This window comes from Eubalaena glacialis, chromosome 9 (assembly GCF_028564815.1).
Source record: "Eubalaena glacialis isolate mEubGla1 chromosome 9, mEubGla1.1.hap2.+ XY, whole genome shotgun sequence".
NCBI lineage: Eukaryota > Metazoa > Chordata > Mammalia > Artiodactyla > Balaenidae > Eubalaena > Eubalaena glacialis.
In genome coordinates, this window is record NC_083724.1 from 51,650,565 (window position 1) to 51,678,509 (window position 27,945).

Below are 27,945 nucleotides of genomic sequence, written 5' to 3' on the forward strand. Positions count from 1 at the left end.
CAATAAAATGGACAACCTGGAAGAAATGGACAAATTCTTAGAAAGGTATAACCTTCCAAGACTGAACCAGGAAGAAGCAGAAAATATGAACAGACCAATCACAAGTAATGAAATTGAAACTGTGATTAAAAATCTTCCAACAAACAAAAGTCCAGGACCAGATGGCTTCACAGGTGAATTCTATCAAACATTTAGAGAAGAGCTAACACCTATCCTTCTCAAACTCTTCCAAAAAATTGCAGAGGAAGGAACACTCCCAAACTCATTCTATGAGGCCACCATCACCCTGATACCAAAACCAGACAAAGACACTACAAAAAAAGAAAATTACAGACCAATATCACTGATGAATATAGATGCAAAAATCCTCAACAAAATACTAGCAAACAGAATCCAACAACACATTAAAAGGATCATACACCACGATCAAGTGGGATTTATCCCAGGGATGCAAGGATTCTTCAATATACGCAAATCAATCAATGTGATACACCATATTAACAAATTGAAGAATAAAAACCATATGATCATCTCAATAGATGCAGAAAAAGCTTTTGACAAAATTCAACACCCATTTATGATAAAAACTCTCCAGAAAGTAGGCATAGAGGGAACCTACCTCAACATAATAAAGGCCATATATGACAAACCCAGAGCAAACATCATTCTCAACGGTGAAAAACTGAAAGAATTTCCTCTAAGATCAGGAACGAGACAAGGATGTCCACTCTCACCACTATTATTCAACATAGTTCTGGAAGTCCTAGCCATGGCAATCAGAGAAGAAAAAGAAATAAAAGGAATACAAATTGGAAAAGAAGAAGTAAAACTGTCACTGTTTGCAGATGACATGATACTATACATAGAGAATCCTAAAACTGCCACCAGATAACTGCTAGAGCTAATTAATGAATATGGTAAAGTTGCAGGATACAAAATTAATGCACAGAAATCTCTTGCATTCCTATACACTAATGATGAAAAATATGAAAGAGAAATTATGGAAACACTCCCATTTACCATTGCAACAAAAAGAATAAAATACCTAGGAATAAACCTACCTAGGGAGACAAAAGACCTGTATGCAGAAAACTATAAGACACTGATGAAAGAAATTAAAGATGATACCAACAGATGGAGAGATATACCATGTTCTTGGATTGGAAGAATCAACATTGTGAAAATGACTATACTACCCAAAGCAATCTACAGATTCAATGCAATCCCTATCAAATTACCAATGGCATTTTTTACGGAGCTAGAAAAAATCATCTTAAAATTTGTATGGAGACACAAAAGACCCCGAATAGCCAAAGCAGTCTTGAGGGAAAAAAACGGAGCTGGAGGAATCAGACTCCCTGACTTCAGACTATACTACAAAGCTACAGTAATCAAGACAATATGGTACTGGCACAAAAACAGAAACATAGATCAATGGAACAAGATAGAAAGCCCAGAGATAAACCCACGTGCATATGGTCAACTAATCTATGACAAAGGAGGCAAAGATATACGATGGAGAAAAGACAGTCTCTTCAATAAGTGGTGCTGGGAAAACTGGACAGCTACATGTAAAAGAATGAAATTAGAATACTCCCTAACACCATACACAAAAATAAACTCAAAATGGATTACAGACCTAAATGTAAGACTGGACACTATAAAACTCTTAGAGGAAAACATAGGAAGAACACTCTTTGACATAAATCACAGCAAGATCTTTTTTGATCCACCTCCTAGAGTAATGGAAATAAAAACAAAAATAAACAAATGGGACCTAATGAAACTTCAAAGCTTTTGCACAGCAAAGGAAACCATAAACAAGACGAAAAGACAACCCTCAGAATGGGAGAAAATATTTGCAAACGAATCAACGGACAAAGGATTAATCTCCAAAATATATAAACAGCTCATTCAGCTCAATATTAAAGAAACAAACACCCCAATCCAAAAATGGGCAGAAGACCTAAATAGACATTTCTCCAAAGAAGACATACAGACGGCCAAGAAGCACATGAAAAGATGCTCAACGTCACTAATTATTAGAGAAATGCAAATCAAAACTACAATGAGGTATCACCTCACACCAATTAGAATGGGCATCATCAGAAAATCTACAAACAACAAATGCTGGAGAGGGTGTGGAGAAAAGGGAACCCTCTTGCACTGTTGGTGGGAATGTAAATTGATACAGCCACTATGGAGAACAATATGGAGGTTCCTTAAAAAACTAAAAATAGAATTACCATATGACCCAGCAATCCCACTACTGGGCATATACCCAGAGAAAACCGTAATTCAAAAAGACACATGCACCCGAATGTTCATGGCAGCACTATTTACAATAGCCAGGTCATGGAAGCAACCTAAATGCCCATCAACAGACGAATGGATAAAGAAGTTGTGGTACATATATACAATGGAATATTACTCAGCCATAAAAAGGAACGAAATTGAGTCATTTGTTGAGACGTGGATGAATCTAGAGACTGTCATACAGAGTGAAGTAAGTCAGAAAGAGAAAAACAAATATTGTATATTAACGCATGTATGTGGAACCTAGAAAAATGGTACAGATGAGCCGGTTTGCAGGGCAGAAGTTGAGACACAGATGTAGAGAACAGACATATGGACACCAAGGGGGGAAAACTGCGGTGGGGTGGGGATAGTGGTGTGCTGAATTGGGCGATTGGGATTGACATGTATACACTGATGTGTATAAAATTGATGACTAATAAGAACCTGCAGTATAAACAAACAAACAAAACAACTAATACTAAACTTTCATTGGGTTATTTGTATGGAAATATGTTAATATAAATGTTTCAGACATTACATGAAATTTCTAAAAATCTTATATGTTCTGGTATAATGTTATAAGTCATAATCCTAGTTATTACTTTAAAATGTATATCTCAGAAATAACTAATTTTCTTGTCAACTGCATTATTATGAACTTTCATCAAATCTTTAACCGTGGTCATTTTTAAGTCTTTTGTCATTTACACACAGTTCTGGGTGTACTCTGATGCTTTTGTAAGTATGTTCCTATAAAAGGGTTTCATCTTCAGGAAATTCATGGAAAAGACTCTGACAAGTACAGGTTTCTGGTACCTGACTGTACTGCTGAACTGAATGAATAAGCATTTTCAGAACTCTAATGAAAAACTGATGAGCTCATAAAAGTGCTAACAAAAGATCAAGATGAAAAAAAAAAATTAATTACATGGGACTGAGTGAACTGATGAGGATGAGTATAATTTTTGTGACTTTCTGGTTGAATTTAAAAAAAGAAAAAATCCCACAAGAACTCAGAGGCAAAGAATATACAAATCAATTTTCACTGCAAAGTAAAGGAGCTGTTGCAGTGGAGGATTACTGGACTGAATGTCAATATTATGACATAGTATGAGTGTGTTTCATGTTTGGTAATTGCAATCATTGTTGCTTTTGTTGTGGTCATCCATGTACAATGCTTGGTGTCAGTCTATTTATCTCTTGTAAAAATAAAATACAGTGTGTGTGAAAAAAAAAAAAAAAGAGATAGTTATAAACTGTCCTGCGTATCTGATGTTATTTCATATTTGTCAGTTATGTAACAATAAAAATAATAGTTAATTTATTGAAAAAAAAAAGAAAAAAAAAAAAAAAGAATGGATAAGGGTAAGGCATTCCTTAGTCTTTATAATCTTTATTATCTTCTTTAATACTATGTTTGGTTATCTAAGTTATATCATAACCCACAAACAAAAACAATACAGCTAAATCCTCAACCACAGAATCCACAGATGCGAAGGGCAGAGGGAAGCTGATTTTCCATTCTAGTCGCTGAGAATAGAGGCCTGAAAGAGAGTGCACAGGGGCAGTTCTGGGACTGTGGGGCACACTTATTCCTTTACCTAACCGGACTAGGGAAACTTCTTCAAGCCATGTATTATACTGGCATGTTTATTCCACAATCTAAGCTGTTTCTAAATTAATCAACTCTTCACATAGCCTTCTAAAGCCAAGTATCAGTTCAGTCATAGATTCCCTTAGGCCAGGGTTTCTCAACCTTGGCACCACTGACATTTTAGACTGGATAATTCTTTGTTGTGTATGTGGGGTCTGTCCTGTGCATCGTACGATGTTTAGTAGCATCCCTGGCCTCTTCCCACTAGATGCCAGTAGCGCTACTTCCTCCAAATGGGACAATCAAAAATGTCTCCAAACATTGGAAAAAGTTCCCTGAGGGGAGGGGGACAAACTTAGCCCTGGTTGAAAACCACAACTTCATCTAAGTGCAAAACTCTCATAATATACACCAAGATAAGTCACCTCCTATCCGCTGGTGAAAGTACCGTGTTGATGCTTAATTTGTTGTCTGCGTATATGGTGTCCATATCAAAAGAATGCCTTGCATGTTAGGTTTATCAAGAACAATGTCTTAAAGTTTCACAGTTGTTGTAATTCATGTTGTGTTGCACCAAGCCAAGTGCAAAACCTAATTACTGAAGTGATTTATAAACAAAAAACCAATGATAGAGCAGGACAGGAAAGTGCACTCTGTCCACCTTTGTCATGATCCTGGTCCTTAAAAATGCTGCTGGCATAGTGTGTGTGTGCAGACGAGCCTGCCCACCCCCCCTGCCTTCCATGTCTACTTGCACACGTACACACAAACAGGGGCTACTGTGGCCCAGAGCAGATGACTCTCCAGTTCTCCAGGGTAAATGGCACAGGAAGTATTTTGGCCACCTGCTCAGGAGAAATGCCCACGTGGAAATCCACATGAAGGGTGTCTCTGGGGCAGATGGCTTGGTCTGCTCACCCGAGTGCGGCCATGCAAGGGGCTGGCAACAAGTGCAGCGTGCTGAGAAAGGCTGAGGACCCAGAAACTTGCAACTTAAGCTCCAGCTCTGCTTCTTGACTCAGCACATTCTTGGCTAGAGATAAGTATTTGGGCTTTTACTTCCTTACATGTTAATGAACAGTTTTATCAGAGGCATTTCCAACTCTTAACAGTTTAAGTTTCTAAGAATATAATGCAGACAAATGTCACTCCCACCCACCCCACAATCTCCTTTCTAAATTAATCATTCCTGTTATTTCCACCTCGAGTGACGATGAGTATTCTCAATTCAACAGAAACTGCAAAAATGCACAAGATATCCAATTACTTTCAAGAAAAAGGACTAATCCTGTCATCGGAGGTGATGACCTTGTTCCTATTTTTTTGCCCAAGATTAAATCTCTGTGGAGAGCTAGTGTTCCATTTTCAAAGAACTACTAAAAAGGTCCATTCTAGTTAACCCAAACTGTGAGCTGAAAGATGGAAAATACCAGTCCCATGGTACATATGAAGTCACCAGAGTATTTATAGCCCTTGATTCCAACCTAGGGATCACTTGACTCTATACCCCATGGAGAGATTTTCCATATATCATTTCCTTCTTCCAGACATGCTTCATAAACGTGACCTGCTTCTGTAAACACCGAAGAAATCACACGGCAAATGGTACTGTGGGAGATGCATAATAATACAGGAAATGAAGGACAACATCTGTACTATCTCCAGCAGCGAGGTCAACGTTTGGTTTTCAAAACTGTGTTCAAAGATTGAAAAGCAATATGGCTCATGTTACTACTGTAACATGAAACAGTAAATTTTTGAACACATGAGCCATATTTGCTTTTTAATCACATGGAATAGTATCAGAAGCCCAGTTTCATGCTCACACCTTGTAAAATGATCTCTTATCTACGTAAATTTATTACAGAAAGAGGTAGGTCCTGGAGATATGTTTATTACTCTTATTGATTGGAGGGAGGGAGTTAAATAGAAGCGAGAGGGGAAAGAGAGGAGGAAAAAGAAATACAGACAGGAGATAGTCTATACCTCAGGACCCCTACACCAAGGCCTACTGAGAGTCTCAGACAGACATGATAAAGGGATGGCAAAGTGCTCTAGGTACACAGAGAAAGACGCTGTTAAATTATATTAAGATCGACCCCTAAATATGTCCATGTCCTAACCCCTAGAACCTATGAAACCTAAGAGAATGTTAACTTAGAAGGCAAAATTTTACCCTACAAGGTTGCAGATGCAATTAAGGATGCTAATCAGTTGAACTTGAGATGGGGAGACTGTCCTGAATTATGCAGATGGGCTCAGTGTAGGAAACATGGGTCCTCAAAAGTGAAAAAAGAAGAGGCAAAAGAGAGGGTGAGTGAGATGTAAAAAGGACTCAGCTGCCATTGCTGGCTTTGAAGATGGAGGAAGGGACCACAAATCAAAAAATATAAGTGGCCTCTAGGAGCTGGAAAAGGCAAGGAAATGGATTCTCCTCTAAAGCTTCCAGAAAGGAATGCAGCCCTTTGGGACACCTTGATTTGAGCTCAGTGAGATGGTACTGGATATCTACCATACAGAACTGTAAGATAATAAATTTGTGCTGTTTTAAGCCACTAAGATTGTGGAAATTTATTGCAGCAGGGAAACTAATGCATGTATTAATTTTAAAACACTCAATACTTTTAGGTCCTGTCTACCTGAGGCACCCCACCTTTTCATTCCACCAGCCCCAAAAGGATGGATCTATTTATAAACAAAATGTTCTACTGAGACCTGTCTGGAATGGTTTATCTTTTTTTTTTTAAGGCAAAAGTCACACGCTGGCAGCACACAGTAAGTTTAAACACACTGAAGTCAGACCAAGGGGACTGACTGTTGGCTGACTATCTCTTTCTTTAAACTCAATACTTACAAAATTATTTCCAAGGCATTCTTCACAGCTAATTTGCACTGGGCTAAAATTAAGGAGATGGGTTTATATCTCTATGGTACCAGTGAATGGCAGAAAACAGGCTCTAAATGACCATTTGTTGAATGAATGAATAGATGGGTGACGGGTTTGACATGGAAGAGTATACATCTGGCCTTCTGGATGGGAGATGGTCTCTACAGGACCTCTGTGGACTAGAGATGACCAAGGATGGACCCAATAGGAACACAGCACTCTGGTCTTTCTCCTTTTCTTTCCATGAGGCCACTTCTGTATCTTAGTCTCTGGTTATGTCACGATTCCCCTAGGCTTGAAGAGCAAGTGGGGTAGGGTCACAGTGCCATGCTTTATACACATTTATTTTAAGCTTATACACACTTCAGTTTATTTTATTTTCTTACAAGATTGTCTTGTAAGTCTCATGACAGGCTTTTGATCATTTTCTGGTGTACTCATTTTCCCTGGACCATAGAAAAAGGGGGAAATCTCCACTTTTTCCCACAGAGGATTAACCTTTTTAAACCCATAGAGTCATTTGAGTTTCTAATCCACAGGGTATTTAAGAAAGGGTGGGAAAGTATGCAAGATATTATCGCCTTTGCACCAAAGGAAAACTAGCACAGACTTTCTTAAAACAGTTGAGAAGTAAAATGTAACCTCCCGCCCACCTTTCACCTTCTTCACTTTCACTTTTCCATAGCATCCTTCATGCACTTAATAAAGCAATTGCTGCAGGGGATGATCACAGAATCAAAACCAAACAACAAACAAAACAACATTAAAAACCTGAGCAACTTAAAGGGCATTTGGTTGTCATCCACATATCAATTTTACAAATGAAGAAAGAGAAGACCAAATATAATACAAAATTACATTCAAAAGTAAAACTGAGATCAATAAACAAAGAATTTCAGGTGGAAAAAATATGTTCCCCCTCCTTTTTTCCCCCAAAACACAATTTCTGAGGAGAATGGTTTCAACAACTTGCCTACCCCAGAATAGCTCGCGGAAGGCATTAAACCTTAAGATAATTTCCACACAGATTACTCTAGTATGGGGGAAAGATCAGCAGGCCTATAGGAAGAAATTCTAAAAATTGTCCCAAACTATGAGGAAATAATGCAATTATCCTCTCCATCTGAACTGATACCAAATCTAAATTAAACAATATTTTATGAAAAACATGGTTTTATTATTTTCAAGTACTTAGAGTATCTCAAAAAGAGAACTGTGTTTCCAGTGACTGCCTTTTCATTGCCTGCTTAAATCAATTTTATAAAAAAGTCAATATCCAATTAAGGTTTACAAAAAAACTTTTAATAAAACTAGAGTCAGGAAGAAATTTTCTTAATATGAAAAACAATTATTGAGCTACGTGACAACATTATACTATTGGAAGCACTAGAGTGACACTTCCCAAATGCATTTGACCAAGGGATTTGCATTTACGTATCAATTAATAATGTGTGTGTGCCAAAGAATGCACTCTGAGAAACAGTGCAAGAGCCATTTGCCCTTTAAACTCATGAACAAGACAAGGCTGTCCTTTTATCATGAAGATTCTTTGATACTATTTTGGAAGATCAAGCTAGTAAAATAAGACAAGGAAAACAAATACAAAATGCTGGTTACAAGGAGGAAAATTATAATCCACAAATATGATTATTACCTGTATTATTCAAGAATCAATCATGGACCTAGTGGAATAGTTTTAAAAGATCGAGTTGGCAGTTTATAAAATATACGCACACGAATCAAGATCTTATACATTTCTAGTTAGAAAATGCAATGGGAAAAAAAAAAAAGAATCCTATTCACAATAGGAATAAAAAAATCCCAAAACAGTAACCAAAAAATCCCACATAAATTACTCAGAAGTATATTTAACCAAAGAGAGGTACAAAATCTTTGAACAAAAATTTACTGAGGCGCAGAAAAGACAATAAATATATAGACATTTCATTCTTGGAAGAATAAAGATGCTACTTCTCCCTAAATTCATTAATAAGTTTAATTTTAACAAATATCACAATAGAAATCTTTTTAGAGGAAATGACCTTAGAAGTCAAAAGTTCAATTAAAGTGATAAATATAAAAACATCAATCAGGAAATTTTTGAAAATTAAAAATACAATGGGAGGTCTTACATTATGAATATTATAATTAAAACAAGGCATTACTAGCACAAAACTAAGAAATGAGAGCAAAGACAAAAGCTTTAAGGGAAATATCAAGAAATCTGACTTTATAAATCTTGAGTTAAAGAAAATTAAAAGCCTAATCTAAAACCAGAAAAACACTGGCAACAAAAATGCAAGCCTTTCATATATAAGTAGCTCTTAAAACAGATAATCCTCAAAACAAGACATACAAGCTAATAAAAATCATCTGAAAAAAATGGTCAAACTTACTAGTGGTAAAAATAAATGCAAATTAAAATGAAAATTAGGGCATTTTTCACCTATCCTGTTGACGAAGATTTTTGAAAAGAATTGTGCTCAGTATTGGTGAGGACCTGGGAAAATATGCGCTCCCCTGATCAGCTAGAGGGAGTCTAAAGTGGGATAGCTTTTTGAAAGGTAATTCAGTAATAGTGCTAAGATGGCCAGACAGTTTAACTTGGTTCATGAGGTCAGGGGCCAAGTCCCTTGTATTCGCTGCTGTATTCCTGCTGCCTAACACCAGTAGGTGCCCAGATTTATCTACTGAGTAAGAACACATGAGGAAATAGGTATCCTAAGGCCTTGGAAAGCTGAGAACAAAGATGCTATCCTGCCTGGGCCATTGGGTGCTGAATGCTCTCTGGTCATTTGAGTTTCAAATCCACAGGGTATTAGAAATCAAAATCAAAATCACTCAAGGTGATTTTGCTGAGGATGAGTCTGGGTCAATAAGTAGGAAGAGTGTGGATGGTTGTAATGTTTGCTATTCAAGAGTAGATTGCTAAATTCCTCCTTCATGGGGCTGGAAGCCTGAGGGTAAAAGGTTACGGCCTGGTACCTCACATTTGGCCAGACTCTGCCTTGGGCACCAACCACTGTGTGTATCCCTGAAAGGATTCTGAAGTCCAAGGGATGCTCCACTGGCATATGGTCCGTCTGCTGCTGTTCTGTGCAGCCACGTGTCTTCTGGCAGGATACCTTTCCCTTGGCTAGAGCAACCAGGAGCTTTATCATACTGTGTAGTTTCTTCCCACCCATTTGTAAACTTGCCTGAAACATTCCAGAACCTCCGTAATCCAAATAAATAAATAAATAAATAAATAGCAATACATATGCCAATGGAAGTATTCAATATGCTTTTAAAAGCCTGCTTAAAATTAAATGAATGAATAAGAAGTGTGGTGATAAACATCAAGGTGGCTTAGGTAGGCATATTCCAGATTTCGAAAGGAAATGGAAACTTAAGACATTTTTATATGTAAAACTCCCTTGAAAAACAGGATTTCATCTTACCAAGCAAAATTTCAGAAGACTTCATCCTTTGATTTTGTTCACAAATGCAACTTCACTGCTTCAAAATCTCTTTTGTATTTACAATCTTAAGACACCCCTAATTTATATTACAGTTATATCCAAATTAAATGTTCCATAGAACAGAGGAGGGGAGGGAATGGTGGAATAGATTTGTTTTCAGGTTTCAAATAATTAAGTTAAAAATAAGGAAATGATCTTGGGGGAGGACTGTGCTGATGGTGTTGCTTAGTTTTTCCATGATTTTCTTGAAAATGCATGTAACGCAAAGCTGGACTTCCCTGCCCATCCCCACTTCTCCCCTCCTGCTGTCTTCAGTGACACACCTTCACCCCATTCTACTGCACTCTGTGTCCTTGGAAAGAATGACTTCTCATTTCCTCAGGAGAATTCCACTGGCCCAGGACGAGCAGCTAGAACACTTAAAGGCAGAGACAGATGAGGAGAAAGGGCTCTTGAAACACTATACAGTTACCTCAGACTATTTCAGACCCTGGGTGATGGTAAAGCTACAACAGAAGACCTCAAATTTTTATTTAATATGCTGGAAAGCAAAGAAAACATTTCCCCTTTCTGGATACAGTTTTTTTTTTTCCAGGTTTCTTTAATGGACAAAAGTTAGATTTCCTTTTGCCACTGAATCCCACTGCTTTTCGAAAACGACCTGTCAATAGTAGGAACTGCCATCAAGAGAGGACAGAGTCCCAAGCTACCTGGAATTCCAAATTTGAGCAGGGTCCCAGTATGGAGGAGGGGGCACTAATATCTGTTGTTTCACTAAGAGTTGAGTTCTACCGGGTCTGCCAGGTCCTTGCTCTCAAGTGGCTTAAGTTCCATTGTGGGTGAGTGGGGATCCAGCAACAAGAGTAGAGATTTAACATTTGTACAGCCAACTACTATCTTCCAAGTGCCTTCTCATACATCCTCAGATCTAATGCTCAAACCACACTGTGGTACTCCTGGGCCCAGACACTCATTGTCTTGCACGAGGCTGAGTTCATAAATGGCAGAGCCAGCCCGACTGCCCGGCCACACCACCTCTCATCCATGGCTGGTGAGGAAAGAGGCAGGAAGACCCAAGGGCCGGCACTCTCATCACTGCCTGTTTTTGGGTCCTGAGTGCAGCTTTAAAGTCTGCACTCCTCCACGATTTTGTGAGGGATGTAGCTGCTTTTAAAACTGCTAAGTTATTATTCCCTCTCCCTCCCTCTGAAATAGCAAACCTGAAAAAATCATGGATCCTGTTTCTTTCCAAACTTTTGTAACTTTATGTTACAAACTTTATGGAAGATCATAAGGGAATGACTTGGCCAGCTGTGTTTATTTCAGGAATCTGACACTCTGGAGGAGAGGGTATTAGGAGGTAATATGAAAATGTGGGTGTTCCTTAGTCTGGGGGCCTCTCTTTTCCATCTGTCTCACCAATTCCTGTGAATCAACCGCTTGACAAACTGAAGCAGAACCCTGGACTTCTCCCCGGTGTCCCAAATCCACACTTCCAACTGCCTACTTGATTCTCCCCTTTGATGGCTCACTGACACCCCCAAACTGACGTGTCCAAATTGGAGACCTTGATTTTCCCTCACAAACCTTTCCCCACACCATTCCTTTCCATCTTGATAAATGGCCACAAAATCCACCCAAGTGCTCAAGTTAGAATGCTGGGCTCATCAGTCATTCCTGTCACCTCACCCCCACATGCAACCATGAGCCAGCCCAGTCCATCCTAACTCTGAAATATACCTCGAACTTGTTTCCTTTCCTTCTTCCTCTTCCTAGCCTACAACCTCAGCTTAGGCCACCGCCTATTTCTCTAACCCAGGGTTTCTCCAATTAGCACTACTGACGTTTGGGGCCAGACAGTTGTTTTGTGGGATTGTCCTGTGCATTGTAGGACGTGTAGCAGCATCCCTGGGCTCTAGCTGCTAGACACCAGGAGCACCCCCTGCCCACAGTTGTGACAACATTGTCTAATGACCCTGGGGGACAAAACCAGCCCCAGTTGAAAGCCACTGCTCTCAGCTCAGGCTGCCTCTCTCTTCCATGCTTGGGATGCTCCATCACACTGGGCTCTCCTTCAGGTCCTTGAATCCACCCACTCCTTCCTGCCTCCAAGGCTCAGCGGATGCTGTTCTATCAAGAACCCTCTCAATTCCACTCTTCTGTCAGCTGGCTCCTTCTCAAGCTTGTGATTCCAGACCTGTGTCACCTCCTTAGGCTGCCTTGAATACCTCGTCTAAAAGGTAGCAGTCCTGCCTGTGTTTATTTTCTCCATAACACTTTTAAAGGTAGTAATAATTTTATTATGCTTACTTTTTCAGGTCTGTCTCTACCACAACAAAGAAAGCAGGGCCAGGATTATGTCTGTCTCGGCCTCTGTCCTACCTCCAAGGTCTAGCTCAGTGCCAAGCTAAACAAATATTCACCAACTAAATAAATGAGTGAACGCATGGACGTACAATCAGACGTATGTCTTATAGCCCAGGCACTGACCACACCCTTAAAATTGACAAAGCCACAATATGAAAAATTAGCTCAGGAGAACTAGAATGTCACCTAGACAGCCTATATTTCAGCTCTGTGCTCAATAACCAAATGTACCCTGATCCATAATGCAAAGCAGATGGCAGCACATCTTGGATGAAGAGAAAGCACTTGCATAAAAGTAACAGTAGTTCCATCTTCTCTGCACTGGGAAATAAGTACAGTTAGACCCTATGATTGAACCCAATTCCTTATAATTCCTTATATTCCTTATAATTGGACCCAATTTATATCTCTGGGTGTCTACATGTATATATGTCTCAGGAATTGAGCAAAATAAATTCAGGAGGGCAAAGGACCTTAATATTACAGTCCCCAGAGACCACACCAATCCCTTTTTCTTCTCTCCCTAGTGCTATGTGTCTCAGGGGTGATGGCTTCCATGCAGAGGGTGAGCCATCTCATCTTCCTTTCATAACAAAAGTCTCAGACGCAGTGAACTGAACTCACCAGAAAAGCCAGGTGTGTCATCTGAGGGAACTTGATTCCCACAGGGGAAAATAACTTCTAACTTGGGTCACCCTTTGACCCAATGCTTCCTTTATCAGGTCTTTTTAGCTACTGAGCAGATTATTAGTAAGTTATTACCCCCCTGTGACAGTCTACCGAATAGTTAGCTTTTAAAACATGTTCTCCTAATTCGACAGTTCAGAATATGTCACCCCCTCCAAGTAGATCTCATCCCTTCCTGACAATTTTGAGTTCTGTGGTCAAGAATAATTTTTGAAGTTATGACTTTATTCGTCATTTTATTTCCAGTGTTCTGCTCAGTGCCCAAGGGATCGATTTGTTTTTCATTTCAAAATTACTATGCACTTTCTAGAAAAAAGTATTCTTGAGGTTATAGTTCAGATTCTATATTCAGAGGTGAGACACTTTGGAGGAGACAAGTTGGCTTCTGAACCACTAAATTAGGGAAATCATGCTCTAAAATTGTTGATTTCCATTCATTTTTCCCTTTCCAAAGATGGCTGGGTTTATCTGTGCCACTGGCCCCCATCATTCTACTGGATAATTGAGAATTTTCCATTTTAACGTCATAGGCACCACAGTGTTCAGAGGAGAGTGTACTGGTTAGGGTCTGACAGACCCTAGAGAGTGACAATCAGGGTGAAAATCCCAGCTTTATTCTGCCACTTACTGGTTGTGTGCCCCGGAGCAGGTTAACTTAACCTCTCTGTACCTCAGTTTTCTCATCTGAAAAATGGGAATAATAGTACTACTTCATAGGGTACTTATAAGAGTAAATGAGTTAATAATTCTAAGTGATTAGAATGGTGCCTAGAACATGCTAAGCACTTAATAAATGTTAGTTCTTATTACTAGCATAGCTTTGAAAATGCTTCCAACTGGTAATAATTATACTTTAATTTGCTGAATTAATAGATTTCTGGCTAGAATAAACCCACTGGAGTCTGAAAAATAAGATGCTTCCAGCAACCAATGATTCTAACTTCATAAAACATCAAAAGTCCTGAATAAGCACATGGCATATGTCCTATTAATGTCTATTAAGTAGATATAAGCCGAGAATCTAACATACATTGCCTGTCATCTTTTTTGGAATCCAGAATGAAGAATTCCAGAATTTTAACTATCTATGATCTTACGCAACATCTTAAGAGCCACTTTTAAAAATCCTTGTTAAGTATCCAGGCGAGGGAAGAGGGGTGGTAGTGATAAAAATGGTCAAGCCCTGAGCATTGGGACAGGAGCCTGCTGACCAGATCAGAACCAGCTGGCCAAGCTGTGCAGGGAGGCGTGCAGATCACCCACGGATATTAACCCTTTTAACTTGAAAACAAAAGCACCCTTGTGCCCTGAGAGCAGGTGCTCCAGCTCAGACGCTACAGAAACACTGGAAACCCCAGCTTCCCAGCCCGTCATGAACACCAAATGCAACAATGCAGTGGTTCTTATTGCCCCCAAAGGAAACTGTGCAGCAAGTTTAGGGTGTAGCATATTATCCCCTGGAGTCAGTGTTTGGGGGACTTTCCATGGTTAACCAGGATGCAGAAGCGTGGCAAACCTGGGTGGCTTAACATACAGATGCTCCCTCCGAAGTGAATGCTAAAGGAGGTCACTGAGCAATGAACAGCTCAGGGAACCACCCTGGGGGCGCGGGTGGCTTCTCTTCCTATTTAGAAGCTGCTGATAGTTTTTGCTTAATTACCTGCCACTTCTTTCTTAAAAGTCATCAAGGCAGGAGCTTCCCTGGTGGTGCAGTGGTTAAGAATCCGCCTGCCAATGCATGGGACACGCGTTCGAGCCCTGGTCCAGGAAGATCCCACATGCCACGGAGCAACTAAGCCCGTGTGCCACAACTGCTGAGCCTGTGCTCTAGAGCCCGTGAGCCACAGCAGCTGAGCCCACGTGCCGCAACAAGAGAAGCCACCGCAATGAGAAGCCTGCGCACCGCAACCAAGAGTAGCCCCCGCTGGCCGCAACTAGAGAAAGCCCTCGTGCAACAACGAAAACCCAACACAGCCAAAAATAAAAATAAATAAATTTATTAAAAAAAAAAAAGTCATCAAGGCAGATTTGAAATCATTTGCTTTAGGACTTTTCAAGGAAGAAGACAAGCACAGGTGATCTTCTATGGAAGCTGAGGGATTTGGAGGGAAGATCTGTACAAAGGGGTGGATGGCAATGGTAAATGATTATACATGCTTCTAAACTGAACGAGATTATCTAAAAACTCCCCCTCTCTGAATGGTGCAGCTCATCTCCTTGCTGCCTAATTTTCAAAGCACAAAGGCAGCCCACCATTAGAAGCACATCTTTCTTATTTCCGAAGCCACTGCTGCTGGGAAGGAAAGACTGTCTTCTTCCAGCTCCGTCTACTCTTTGATGCCCAGGCCAGACCAGAGCCAGCTTCAGGATGCTAAGTGACAACACTTCTCCCCGTAAGCCCAGTGCTGGGGGAGGAAGTCACACTGGCTGCCGTGCTCAGTTCTAACAGAACTAATCTGATTGGAAATCAGAGGCTGAGGGATTCTGCTTTTGCTAATACAACAGTCACTTCACTCCTTGGCATTCCACTTTTCCCAGGATGTGTTCACATCTGTTAAATTGTTTGATCTTCACAGAGCTGTGAGCAGGTATTAATTACATTTCATCAATGAGAAAAATTAAGATTCAGATCAATTAAGGAAAATGCCTACGATGATACAACTAGTATCTAAAAGAGCTGGGGTTTCCCTGGTGGCGCAGTGGTTAAGAATCCTCCTGCCAATGCAGGAGACACAGGTTCGAGCCCTGGTCCGGAAAGATCCCACATGCCGCGGAGCAACTAAGCCCGTGTGCCGCAACTACTGAGCCCACGCACCACAACTACTGAAGCCCGCGTGCCTAGAGCCCGTGCTCTGCAGCAACAGAAGCCACCACAATGAGAAGCCCGCGCACCACAATGAAGAGTAGCCCCTGCTCGCCGCAACCAGAGAAAAGCCCGCGTTCAGCAACGAAGACCCAACGCAGCCAAGAATAAAATAAATAAATAAATAAAATAAAATAAAATAAAAGAGCTGGACTCACATCTACCCTCCACTTAAAAGGGTAGTTGAGTTTGGCTGAAAAACCTTGTCGCTGCTACCATTCTGATAATTCTTTGTTGTGGGCTCTGCCCTGGGCATTGTAGGTTGCAGCATTGCTGGCCTCTACTTCCTAGATGCCAACGGCACCATGCCCCCAGTTTTGACAACCAAAATGTATCCAGACATTGACAAATGTTCCCTGGGCACTGGTTGAGAACCACTGGGTTAGGGTGTTTTGGATTAAGGTGAATTAGGAATAACACTTGGAATGCCAAAGGATCACTCTTCCTATAGACCAATGTAGTTGCTATTGATGACAAGGGCCGCGTAATGCAAAGACAAAGCTGTCTCTGTTAAGCTACAGAGTGTAGCTCCACAAGGCGGAAAGCAAGGGTCTTATTTCTGGAAGTCGTGGCTTTCTAGAGTCTGAAGGGAAGCAAGAGCAGTCAGGGCTTGGGACACATGCTAACCCCTCCATCCCACCGCTTCTTCCCATCTTAAAATGTTATTTATTCAATTTTTGAATAGACAAAACATTCATATAGTTCAAAATTAAATAGCCATCAAATGTATATACAGAAAAGCTTCCCTTGACTCAAGATTCCCACCACCCATTTCTCCCCAGAGGCAGTCAATGTTGATAGCTGCCTGCGTATCTGTCAGAGATGTTTTATAAAAGAGCTTGTATTTAAATAAATGCTTCCTCTTAGTTCAAAGTATCGCTGAGTCATGACTTCACTCATGTTTGAAAAGTCATAAGGGACATCTCCCTTGCCATGTGGTAAGAGGCAGGCATTGTCCTCCTACCTGGTCCCTGCCTGCCTCCACTGAGAGGGACACTGGCTGAGACAGTGGATTTACATGACAACCTAGGTCTTAAAAAACAAAACAAAATGAAAAAAACTTGGGGAATTTGGGTCAAGGACCCTGTTTGTATCCAGAGTGGTCAGTTTCCTACTAGGTCACTCTAGGTGCTCTCATCACGTGTGCCCATCCTGGCGGAAACCGCTTAACAAGCTTCAGGCCACACCTGAAGTCAGGGTGTTGGTGCCAAAGGTGGGCCCTCCAGACCTAAAGTAGCCTGTGGTAGTCATCAAAACCAGAATCTCCTAGTGGGGGCCTGTTGTGGGTAGGCCCAGGATGGAAGGAGGAGTAGAGGAGGGGGGATGACAAGCCTGGAATGACACCTTTGGGATGGAGAGGTGACAGAGGGAGGAAAGCAAATGGCGGCACTAAAAACTTCCCACGTCTGTCCACGGCCAGCCGACTGGGAAACACTGATCGATTCCGACGGACACGTCACCAATTACGACATCATATGGCTGGAGCTTTTCATCATCTTCCTGACAAAGAACTGCTAGGGGACCTGGGATAAGCCATTGAACTACGCTGACATGTTTGCTTTGGAAGGGTCGGGGGAGCGGGGTGGGCAATTTCCTCACATACAAAAGAGAAAAAACTCCGACCTCTGGCACTGGTATTTTAACTCGAGTTTAAACCATTCTTAAAGTGAACTGATGTCCTGCTTTCTGCTTCCTTCCTTCCTTATCACCTTGTTAAAAAACATCTCTTCTTCAAACTTCTCTAGTTCCATCAATGGCAGAAAATTTCTAGTAGTTACTCTGATTGGAAACTTTCAGGTCACCCTTCATTGTGGTTGAGACTGTCATTTCATCATGTCACTGATCTCCGAACCAGTGTCATGGTACCTCACTGCCTAGAGCTGCGCTGTCCAACATGGTAGGTGTTAGCCACATGTGCTTATTTAACTAAAATTAAAATTAAAAATTCCTTCCTCAGACACATGGGTCACATTTCAAGTGCCCAATAGCCACACACAGCTTGTAGCTACTGTATTAGTACGGATTATAGAACATTTCCATCATTGCGAAGAGTTCTAATGGACAGTGCTGGCTCAGAACATGAAATCCAAACTCCTCCAACCAGCACTCAAAGCTAGCTGTCACTTAGAGCCAGCCCATACTTCTGAAATTGCCTCTGCTTTCCCCAAACAACAACATGTAGCTTTGTCTAGGTCAGACTCTACTGTCCCTCCAACAAATCACATTCATCCCTGATTCTGTGCCTGTGCCCATCGGATTCCCCATCATTGAGACAAATGACTGGGTTAGTCAATGCACAGTCATCGAATGAGTGGCATTTTCTGCCATGACAAAAAGCAATGAGGCATGTAAGAACTTTTTATCCCAGCAAAATGTTCTGCTAACAAACAAGTCCAAGAAAAGGACTTTTCCCCCAGAAGACTGTAAGGAACTTGGGGCTTGTCAGGACTTGCTAGAGGATTAAGTGAAATGCCACTTGTCTTGGCACTTCATACCACTTTGAGTTGTTATTTAATTTTTTTCACATGGGCCTCCTATCTATTTTTTTCTCTTAAATAAATTGTATGGATATAGGAAGCAGAGACCAGGCCTTACACGCATATCTTTTGCATCTTCCTCTCCTATCTCACTTCTCTACCCAAACAGTGCAGAGATTGCAAACTGGCCACCATGTGAGGACCAGATATGATTGATACAGTTTGTTGCTTTTTCCAGAGTGTATTTTTTTTTTTGGTAAGAACGGAAAGGTTGCTTTATTCAGGAGGCCAGCACCTGGGGACATGGTGGACTCCTGTCCAAAAACTAACCACAACATTCTCCTAGACCATGAAAGTTTTTAAAAGGAGAATCATTTGGGGAAGGGGCCAGAGTCTTTGTTATCTTCCACTATGTACAGTCTTTCTTCCAGAGTGTATTTCTGAACAATTTTGAATCGGTTGCCAATCTTTAACAATTAGGAGATTTTACACCAGAATCTACATTTTTGGTTTCTTGAAAAATCAGTTATCTGGCAACCCTGGGTGAGGACTCATGCAAAGCTCTATTAGCTCACGTTTAAGGCCACCTGTTCCCTTTATAAAAGGAGTGTATTCTCCTGTTTACCACCTTCCCCCTGCTTGTTTTACTCCCTTGTTACCTGCCTGGCCCCTTAAGGCCTCTGCATTTACAATTCTTGTGGAAGACACCCAATAAATGAACTGAGAACAGAAATACTACGCTCTGTAACGAAGCCAGGCGGCCCTTAGCGCCTGTCTTCATGGGCATCATGTTTATTCTAAGCAGCTAAAATCAGAATTCTTATCTCAGCCATTCGCTGAGGACATTAACCTTCCCAACTGATTTTAGCTATTCTTCCTGGGCTTGTCAGGAACTGATAATGGATTAGAGAAATGGTCAGCTGGAAGAACAAAAAGCAGGCAGCCTAAATAATCCCATGCAAATAATTGAAACTCAGAGAGCATAGCAGTGTTCCATGAACTCTGAGTGTTCCCTAAAAACACGTGGACATCACAGCACTCATGATGCTGAGTGCTGCCGGCAGCTGCCCAATGAATCTTGACACAGAAAGCCTAAACCCGCTCATTAACTCTAACCCATATTGATTTCTCCTCTTTGAAGCTTTGTTATAGACTACTGTGTTCTAAAACTGTTTTCATGTCTTGGCTCTCCCACTCAACCGTAAGTTCCTTATAAACTCCTTTGACATTCTTCTCACGCCTAGCACCCAAGATCAGAGTGTTCTTAACCTGGATTGGCTTCAGTCACAGGTAAAATCCAATTGGTCATCAAACTCCTCATTAAAAATGAGCATACCCCATGGTCAGGGCTTCAGGGCTGGGAAAGAAAGTTAATTTTAAAGTATTTGTAAAAGGGACAATAGTTAATGAAATGCAAGGGACAACAGTTAATAAATAGTTAACGAAATGAAATAGTTAATGATAAGCCTTGATGACACCCACCTAATCTGTTATCATTCCCAGTTTTCTGTCATCTGCACACTTGCAAAGTATAAACTTGATGTCTTCATGAAGGTCATGGGTAAAAATTATGAAGCTACACAGGGTCAACTCGCATCATGCCAGTAGAGACAAGAATGTTCCAGGTACCTTTAAATCAAGATCCACTAAACTTGAGAAGTCTCCGTATCTGCGACCAATTTAATGATTCTTTCATAATAGGAAATACAGTTAATTTGACATAAACTCTATCTTTATGAACCTCTGCAGGTTTGTAAAAGACATGTGTTTCTTCTCTAAATGTACATAGCTATATGTTTACTAACCCATGCTCAAATTATGCCGAGGCACAGTCTCACATCTGGTTTCCAGAATGTACCTTTTCCTCATTTTTGAAAATAGGGATGATATTTGCTCATCTCCTGCCTTTTGATAAGTCTTCCATTCTCCCGATTTTTCAAAGCTCACACTCAATGGTTTCCCTATTCTAGCTTCAAGTTCTTTCATCTGGGACATGGTTCAGCTGGGCCTAGAGACAAACACATTTGCAGTAGCTAATGTAACTCTTACTATCACCACTCCTAACACCACCATTAACACCTCCAGTTTAAAGGCCTTTTGCTTAATGGAGAAGAATTCAGTTGAATAGTTCAGCTGAGCTGTTAACCTGTTGGCGAAGCAACACTTTCTCTAAGTGATCCCTTCTTCCTGCTTTGCATAATAACGCCATATTAACTGAGGGCTAAAGTTCTAGGCACTATGCTGTGTCTTGGTGCTTTTCTTATAGAGAGGGTCCTCCTCCTCCTCCCTTGCTAACCTTCCTTTTAAAATCAGAGGTCATCAAAAAGGTCCCTATGCCATCACCCATTTAAAAAAAAATCATTGATTTTTTATGGTCCTCTTAAGTTTCCCGCATCTTCTCTTTATTTTTCAGAATTATTTGCTGTCATACAATATGATTTTTAGTTTTTATAACCTTCCCAACATTGCTGAGTCAGATACCCTGTTAGGGACATTCATCATAGAATCATACCTATAATATTACTGAAAACCTATTTTACTAATTCTTGAGCAAGACACACTTAGTAAACTCCAAGATCGCATGGTCACATGCCTTCTATTACATTTGCATTACTAAAGAGCTCCTGTAAATCAGAACACAATCAAGAATCACAATGCATCTTGATGCTGACTGAGAAAACTGCCTGAAACTGCTCTGAAGTAATGCCAGGCTGGCAGTTTGACTATCTCTGTGTTGGTCCCATGTATGACTGAATTTACAAAGAATCTTGGGTAAATGAGATAGGGTTTCGTTTTCCACCTGTGTCTGAAAATAAATAATAATGTATTGCTGCCTCTGTTCAGATTAACGAATTTTATAAGCTGTAACATGACACTTGTGAGCTCGTGAATCTTTAACCTACTGTTCCCCAAACACATCACCACTTTGGATGGCAAGCTTTCTGTTTATACTTCTAGGTTTGGCTGAGTAGAAAAGTCAGAAGAAAAGATATACCAGGAAAAAGGGCATGTTATTCCACATGAAAATGGAGCAGGAAATACATCATGTTAGTTCCATGACCTGAATCTGTGGGCAGATCACATGGCTCATGTGACTTTATGACAAAACTTCTTGCTAGCTATCCATTACAGAGTAAAAGGCAAAAGGAAATGTTAAGGTATATTAAAGCTTCAATACACAAACCTTCTACTCCCCAGAGAGGAGGAGGGCAAGGTCTTTTAAAAGCTAAAAAGCTAAAATGTATAGTCCATTTAAAATCAGGAACAGCAGTGCTTGGGAACATATATTACCCAGTAATGCTTCTGGAACATTAGCTTGGTTGCTAGGAACCAAGAATTTATTGAAGTCAAAGAGTGGTCAGGCAAGATACTCTGGGAAGTCTAGAAAGAGATTTTTGTGAAATGGGCTGAAGACATGGAATCTGAGAGGTTTAGAAAGGGGTGAGATGAAATTCCATGCTAAAAATCTTCTTTAAAGGTAGAAAATGTTTAAAATTATGGTGGCAAGTAGCAAGCCAATTAAAAGATTCACATAGTGAACAAAGAACACTGCACACACATAAGGGCCTTCTTCTTAGGAATAAAAAGGGTTTTCAAGTAACTACCTTCTGTCAATGTTCTATATCATGGTAACTGTGATGGGCAGAAAAATGGCCCCCCAAAGATGTCCATGTTCAAATCCTTGGAATCTGTGAATATGCTACATTATGTGACAATGAGGAGTAAGGGTGGAGAAGAAATTAAGGTTGCTAATCAGATGACTTTAAAATAAAGGGATTATTCTGGATTATCCAGGAGGGCTCAATGTAATCACAAGCATCCTTTAAAGTGTCAGAGTGATAGGGCCTGATAAAGACTCAACTGGCCTTTGCTGGCTTTGAAGCTGGAAAAAAATCATGATATAGACAATGCAGGCAGCCTCAAGAAGCTGGGAAAGACAAGGAAATGAACTCTTCTCTGGAGCCTCCAGAAAAGAATGCAGCCCCGTAGACACCTGGATCTTGAACTAGTGAGACCCATGCCAGACTTGTGACCTACAGAACTGTAAGAGAATACATTTATGTTGTCTAAGCCACTAACTTTGTGGTAATTTGTTACAGAAATAGGAAACTAAGGCGGTAACTTACATACAAATGCTTTGGAGGAAGAAAAGGCTTATGGCAATATTAGCATTCTAAGCAATAAAAGTGTTCCTCTTTTTGAGCTGGAAAAAGAAGATAACACACTCACTCACCTTTTTATAGGTTTTTTCTTCATTTTGTTTCCCAGGTGCTGCATCTCCATTCTCAGCAGCAGACGACATCTACAAGAGAAAAATGTACCTATTTGAATTTAGATATTCTACTCTGAAATACAATATGCTAATAATATTGTTACCTGTTGTGGTTAATTACATTTTTGTTGTTATGCTGTTGTCTCCAAGAAAGGAAGAGATTTCTCAGAATACTAAAAAAAAATTCTGTGTTCCCCAGTCTTTCCAAAATAAAGCTTTACATATAAATCATTTTGGCAGCATATTTTACTCCATATGCTCTAAGAAAGAGGCCCTGAAAGTCCAAGCCCAGATCATATGTGTATAAGTTTCTTTCTACAAAGCCTTAAAAAATTAATTTCTTTCCCCTATTCTTCTGGTTATATATGCTTCCTGTAAAAATATCTGGAAAGTACCAAAAACATGAATCAGAACAAAAACATTACCCAGTTCTACTGCCCTTGGGCAACTCCACTATTCACATTTTGGTATGTTTGTTTCCACCTTTTGTTCTATGCACTTTCATACTAAAAATATTATGATATTGTCTTAACACAGCATTTTTCGCTGAACACTTATGTAATAAGCATTTTCCCATTTGATTATAAAAATCTCATTGTAAGAATAATTTTTTCTAGTTGCAAGAGACACCACTGGGTGAACACAATTGTGCGTTAATACTTTAGTTAACAATGCCAACACTGAAGGACAGTTGAGGTGGATCAGGGGTTTTGTTTCTACAAATAATGCAACAGTAATGATTGTGTGCTTCTATCTTTGTCCACCTTCAATGTTTTCTTGGACTAGTTTCCTAGAATTACTAGGTCACTAAAAAATTGAAAGCTCTTACCACATATTGCTAAATTTCTTTCCAAGAAGAATACACCCATTCCCACTATCAGCAATGAGTGGGAGCTGGTTTCATTACACGCTTAGCAATGACTATTATCATTTTAACTATCTTTGCTAATTTGACAGGTGAAAGGAAGCACCTCCTGATTTTAATTTGCATCCTTGAAAATTATTAGCGAAGGTTAACATTGTTTGCATATCTTTTTCTGGCTCTTTGTATTTCTTCTTTCAACTTTTCTATTATTTTGTCCACTGATCTATTGGGGTCTTAGGTATTGATTTTTTACCTATTAAGGCTAGTAATATTAGTGGTTTCCTTATTGATTTTTATGTATTAAGGTTATTAATCTGTTCACAAGCACATTATTAGTATCATCCACGCTGCTGTCTTTTAATTTGTTTTATAATTATGACATGGAGAAGTTTTACATTTTTCATACTTAAAACTATTTACTATTTTTGTGATTTCTTCCAATGCTTTTAGATAAAATTTTATTTTTCATTGGGAGGTATCAGATGTTTAAACATGTGCTCCTCTCATCTTTTAAAAATAAGGTTTTTACATTTTCTAATTCATCTGATTTCATAAAACCAGTTACCTATGTGGTAAACAAGGATAACTACATAACTCAGGGTGCCATGATATTTAAGGGTCTTATCTTAAATTGCAATGAAGAGCATTCTATACACCATGGAGGAGAAAACTTCTGACTTTCTCATAAGCCTTTGAAGCACATTTTAAATCTTGGGCTTTTAATAGACATAGTGTGCACTAAACCTAAGGATCTGCCAGGCATTTCTCTGTACGGGAAATAAATGACTGCCATGAGCTGGATGTGACTAAAAACCACCCAAGAAAATGAAAGAATGGACCATGGTAAGCCAACCTCACCAGACCTATGACTGCCCACCAATCCAAGCATTCTCTTAGATAAACTTTCTGTTCCATTTGTCTCCATTCAATCTGTCCGTATTTGAATATGAAGTTTTCAAGGACAGATATTTCATACACTACTGCTTCCCACACTGTATCTGCTTAATTTATTTAAAGAATAATTGATTTTTCTAGTTACTTCATAATATGAGTTTTGAATAATATATTAGTGGAATTGGAATATCTGAAAGGTTTTACAATATCAGGCTCAGGGTAAAAACCAAACCCAACCCTGTATCATTCCCCTGGAAAGCTCAAATTACATAATCACTATAAGAATATATAAGGAGTTATCTGATACTTGATCCCTATTTCTGTATTAGGGTATGTTTGTGCAATTTAGTATGTACTACTACTAATAAGTAAGAGTAGGATTTTCCTTAATCTTCAACTGTTTGATGGAGCCCACAGAATGAAGACTTCCTTAAAGAATGCCATTTCAGTAATTTCACTTCTAAGCCTTTGCAGCTTTTAAAACCGAAAAACTTCAAGAGCAATGCTGAAAGGGCTTGAAAATACAGTCTTAATGAGGGGTTGACAAATTGGCATGAATGAAGGACAGATGATGAGTCTTTTTTTATTACTTTGTAAATCATTCCTGACTAGGCAGTAGAAAAGAAGTAGGTAAACTTAATATATTTTAAAAAAACAATTCCCTTTAAGCAGCACAAAAGAGAATAATGTTAAAAGCAGACCATGAGATATCACCTGGATTCAAGGGTTTTTGTTTGTTTGTTTCTGTAGGATGATGTTTAACAAAGGTCACACGGACTTATTCACCAGGACATCCATGTAGGAGAGGCAAATGAGATGCTTGGGGATGCTCTGGTCAACTGCAAATGGCTATTAAAATGGTCACAGTGACAATTACTGTCTCTTCCTAGACTTGCTATGTTCTGCACTCGTTACGGTACATCATTTATAACTATGGAAGCCAAGGTAAGTATGGATTAAAAACATTGCTTTTAAAAACATTATAATCATATATATTTCTACATATGCATAAAGGAAGGAGGAAAGAAATTCACAGAAGTACTGGTAATTATCTACAGATGATGGGATTGTGAATGCTTTGGGTTATCATGTTAATATTTTGCTATATTCTCCAAGTATTCTGCAGTGAGCACTGCTACATATAAAAATAAGCAAAACACTAATGCTAGTCAAATATTTAACCACACACAGTAGTTAATAGCAGAGACCACATCTCCTGGGTTCTGCCCCTTTTGGCATGCCAACATCCACAAAATTTCCTGTTTCTCTTTGCTTGCTGTTTGTTTTCAATTTGATAATGTCAAAGTTAAAGGCCATGAACTAGATACATGATTTAGAGTATTTGTAAATATAAAATAAAAGAGTAAGGGCTTATAATGAGTCCTTTGGAATTAATCAAAAATATAGACTGTACTTCCTTACCTTTGTAAATGAAATGGCAAGTCATCTGTAATTGGTCGTGATGAGTGGCCTATTCATTGTTGAGACTGTTTTCCTCCCCAGGTTCCTGTTAAAATAGAAATCACTATTCATTATTTATTCATACCTCTACTTCATCTCCCAGAAAAGATCAGAGGTGGCTATAGGGATACACACAATGCAATCAGGTAAAACGAAAATAAAGAAATGTGTGTATAAATAAAGGGAAGATAAAGGTGAGGAACAAGACGCTGCCAGCAGTATGGGCTGTGCACAGAATGTGAGCCATGTAATCCTGTATAGTTGTTGAATACCCTGGTCAGTCTCCAGTTTGACTCTGAGATTCCTAGTGGTCACAGCAGAGCAAGAAATAATCAGTTACGTAAATGCCCAATGTTCATAAGATAAAAACAAGTCAGTTGCTCAAATGAACCACACTGGGGATGGAGGCTGCAGTGGAAATTTCTCCTGTGGGTCTTCATAAAAGAGACCCCACGTGATGTGTGGATAATTTTGCAATATTATCCCTGTGATAAATCAACTGTGATTTTCGTGAAGGTTGTTTCAATAACACAACTTCAAAGACAGTTCAACAAACCTTTTTGCCCTATAATTATGTTTTTATACAAAAGAGATACTTGCTTATGGTAACCAATTTTAAAAATACAATTTAAAGTAAAAATGAATAAGGTCCCATCAGTTTCTCCCCAATGAGATAACCAATGGTAACAGTTTGTTGACTAACCTTCCAAAATCTTCCCTATGCTTACACACACACACGCACACACTTATTTCAGCCACTTCTATCAGCATTTTAAAGATATTTTTCAAATCTATATTATATATCTCTCTCACTTAAAAATAACTGTATCAGGACTTCCCCGGTGGCACAGTGGTTAAGACTCCGCGCTCCCAATGCAGAGGGCCTGGGTTCAATCCCTGATCAGGGAACTAGATCCCGCTTGCATCCCGCAGCTAAGAGTTCGCATGCCACAACTAAGGAGTCAGCGAGCTGCAACTAAGAAGCCCACGAGCCACAACTAAGAGAAGCCTGCCTGCCGCAACTAAGACCCGGAGCAACCAAAGAAAAAAAAAAGTTACAAATGGAATCCTATGGTGTAACCTTTAAAAAAAAATAATTGTACCATATTCCACAAAATGGATACACCCTCCTGGACGAACATGCAGACTGTTTCCAGGTTTGGCTACTGTAACCAGAGAAGGAATAAACAGACTTACATAAACATCTTTAATGTTCTAGTACTTTTATTTCTGTGGGAAAGAATCCTGGAAATTGATCCAAACTTGATAAGTGCATTAAGTATTTGAAGGACCTTTGTTACATTCTTTTCCGTAAAAAGGGTGAAGCAATGAGTCCCACAGTGAATAATGAGTACCTGCTTAATGACATACTAATCAGCACTGGATGTTCGCCATCTTTAAAATGTTTGCCAATCTAATGGGCAGAGAATGACACCTCAGTCATTTTAATTCACGGTCTCTTACCACTAACGGGGCCTATCCTTTTCACAGGTTTACTGGTGACTTACATTTTCAGTTCATGTCCTTTGCTTATTTTTATACTGTGCTGTTTATCTTTTTTTCTTTTATAATCAATCTGTAAGATCTCCTGGTATATTAAACATTAACTCTGTCATATGAGCTGCAAGCTATTGTTCATCTTTTGGCTCTGTTTATGGTATCTAGTCAGGTAGACATTTTAAATATTTACATAGTCAAATCTACTAATTTTTCCTAGATGGATTGTGGATTTACTGTCTTACTTGGGAGAGTTCTCCCAAGCCTGATGTTACACTACATGTATTCTCCTATATTTTCTTCAAGTACCTTTATAGTTCA

At 39.5% G+C, this 27,945-nt stretch overlaps 1 protein-coding gene across 6 annotated transcripts in view; it reads right to left on the bottom strand.

The window, feature by feature from the left end:
- PIP5K1B (phosphatidylinositol-4-phosphate 5-kinase type 1 beta) overlaps nucleotides 1–27,945 on the bottom strand; it is a 571,896-nt gene that overhangs the window by 259,362 nt on the left and 284,589 nt on the right. For all 6 annotated transcript variants that reach the window (XM_061200361.1, XM_061200362.1, XM_061200360.1 and 3 more), the window contains 2 exons: nucleotides 26,089–26,173; nucleotides 22,869–22,937 (listed from right to left, as the gene is read on the bottom strand). In XM_061200361.1, coding sequence (XP_061056344.1) covers nucleotides 22,869–22,937 — 69 coding nt within the window. In that variant the 5' untranslated portion in view covers nucleotides 26,089–26,173. The remainder of the gene's footprint in view (nucleotides 1–22,868; nucleotides 22,938–26,088; nucleotides 26,174–27,945) is intronic.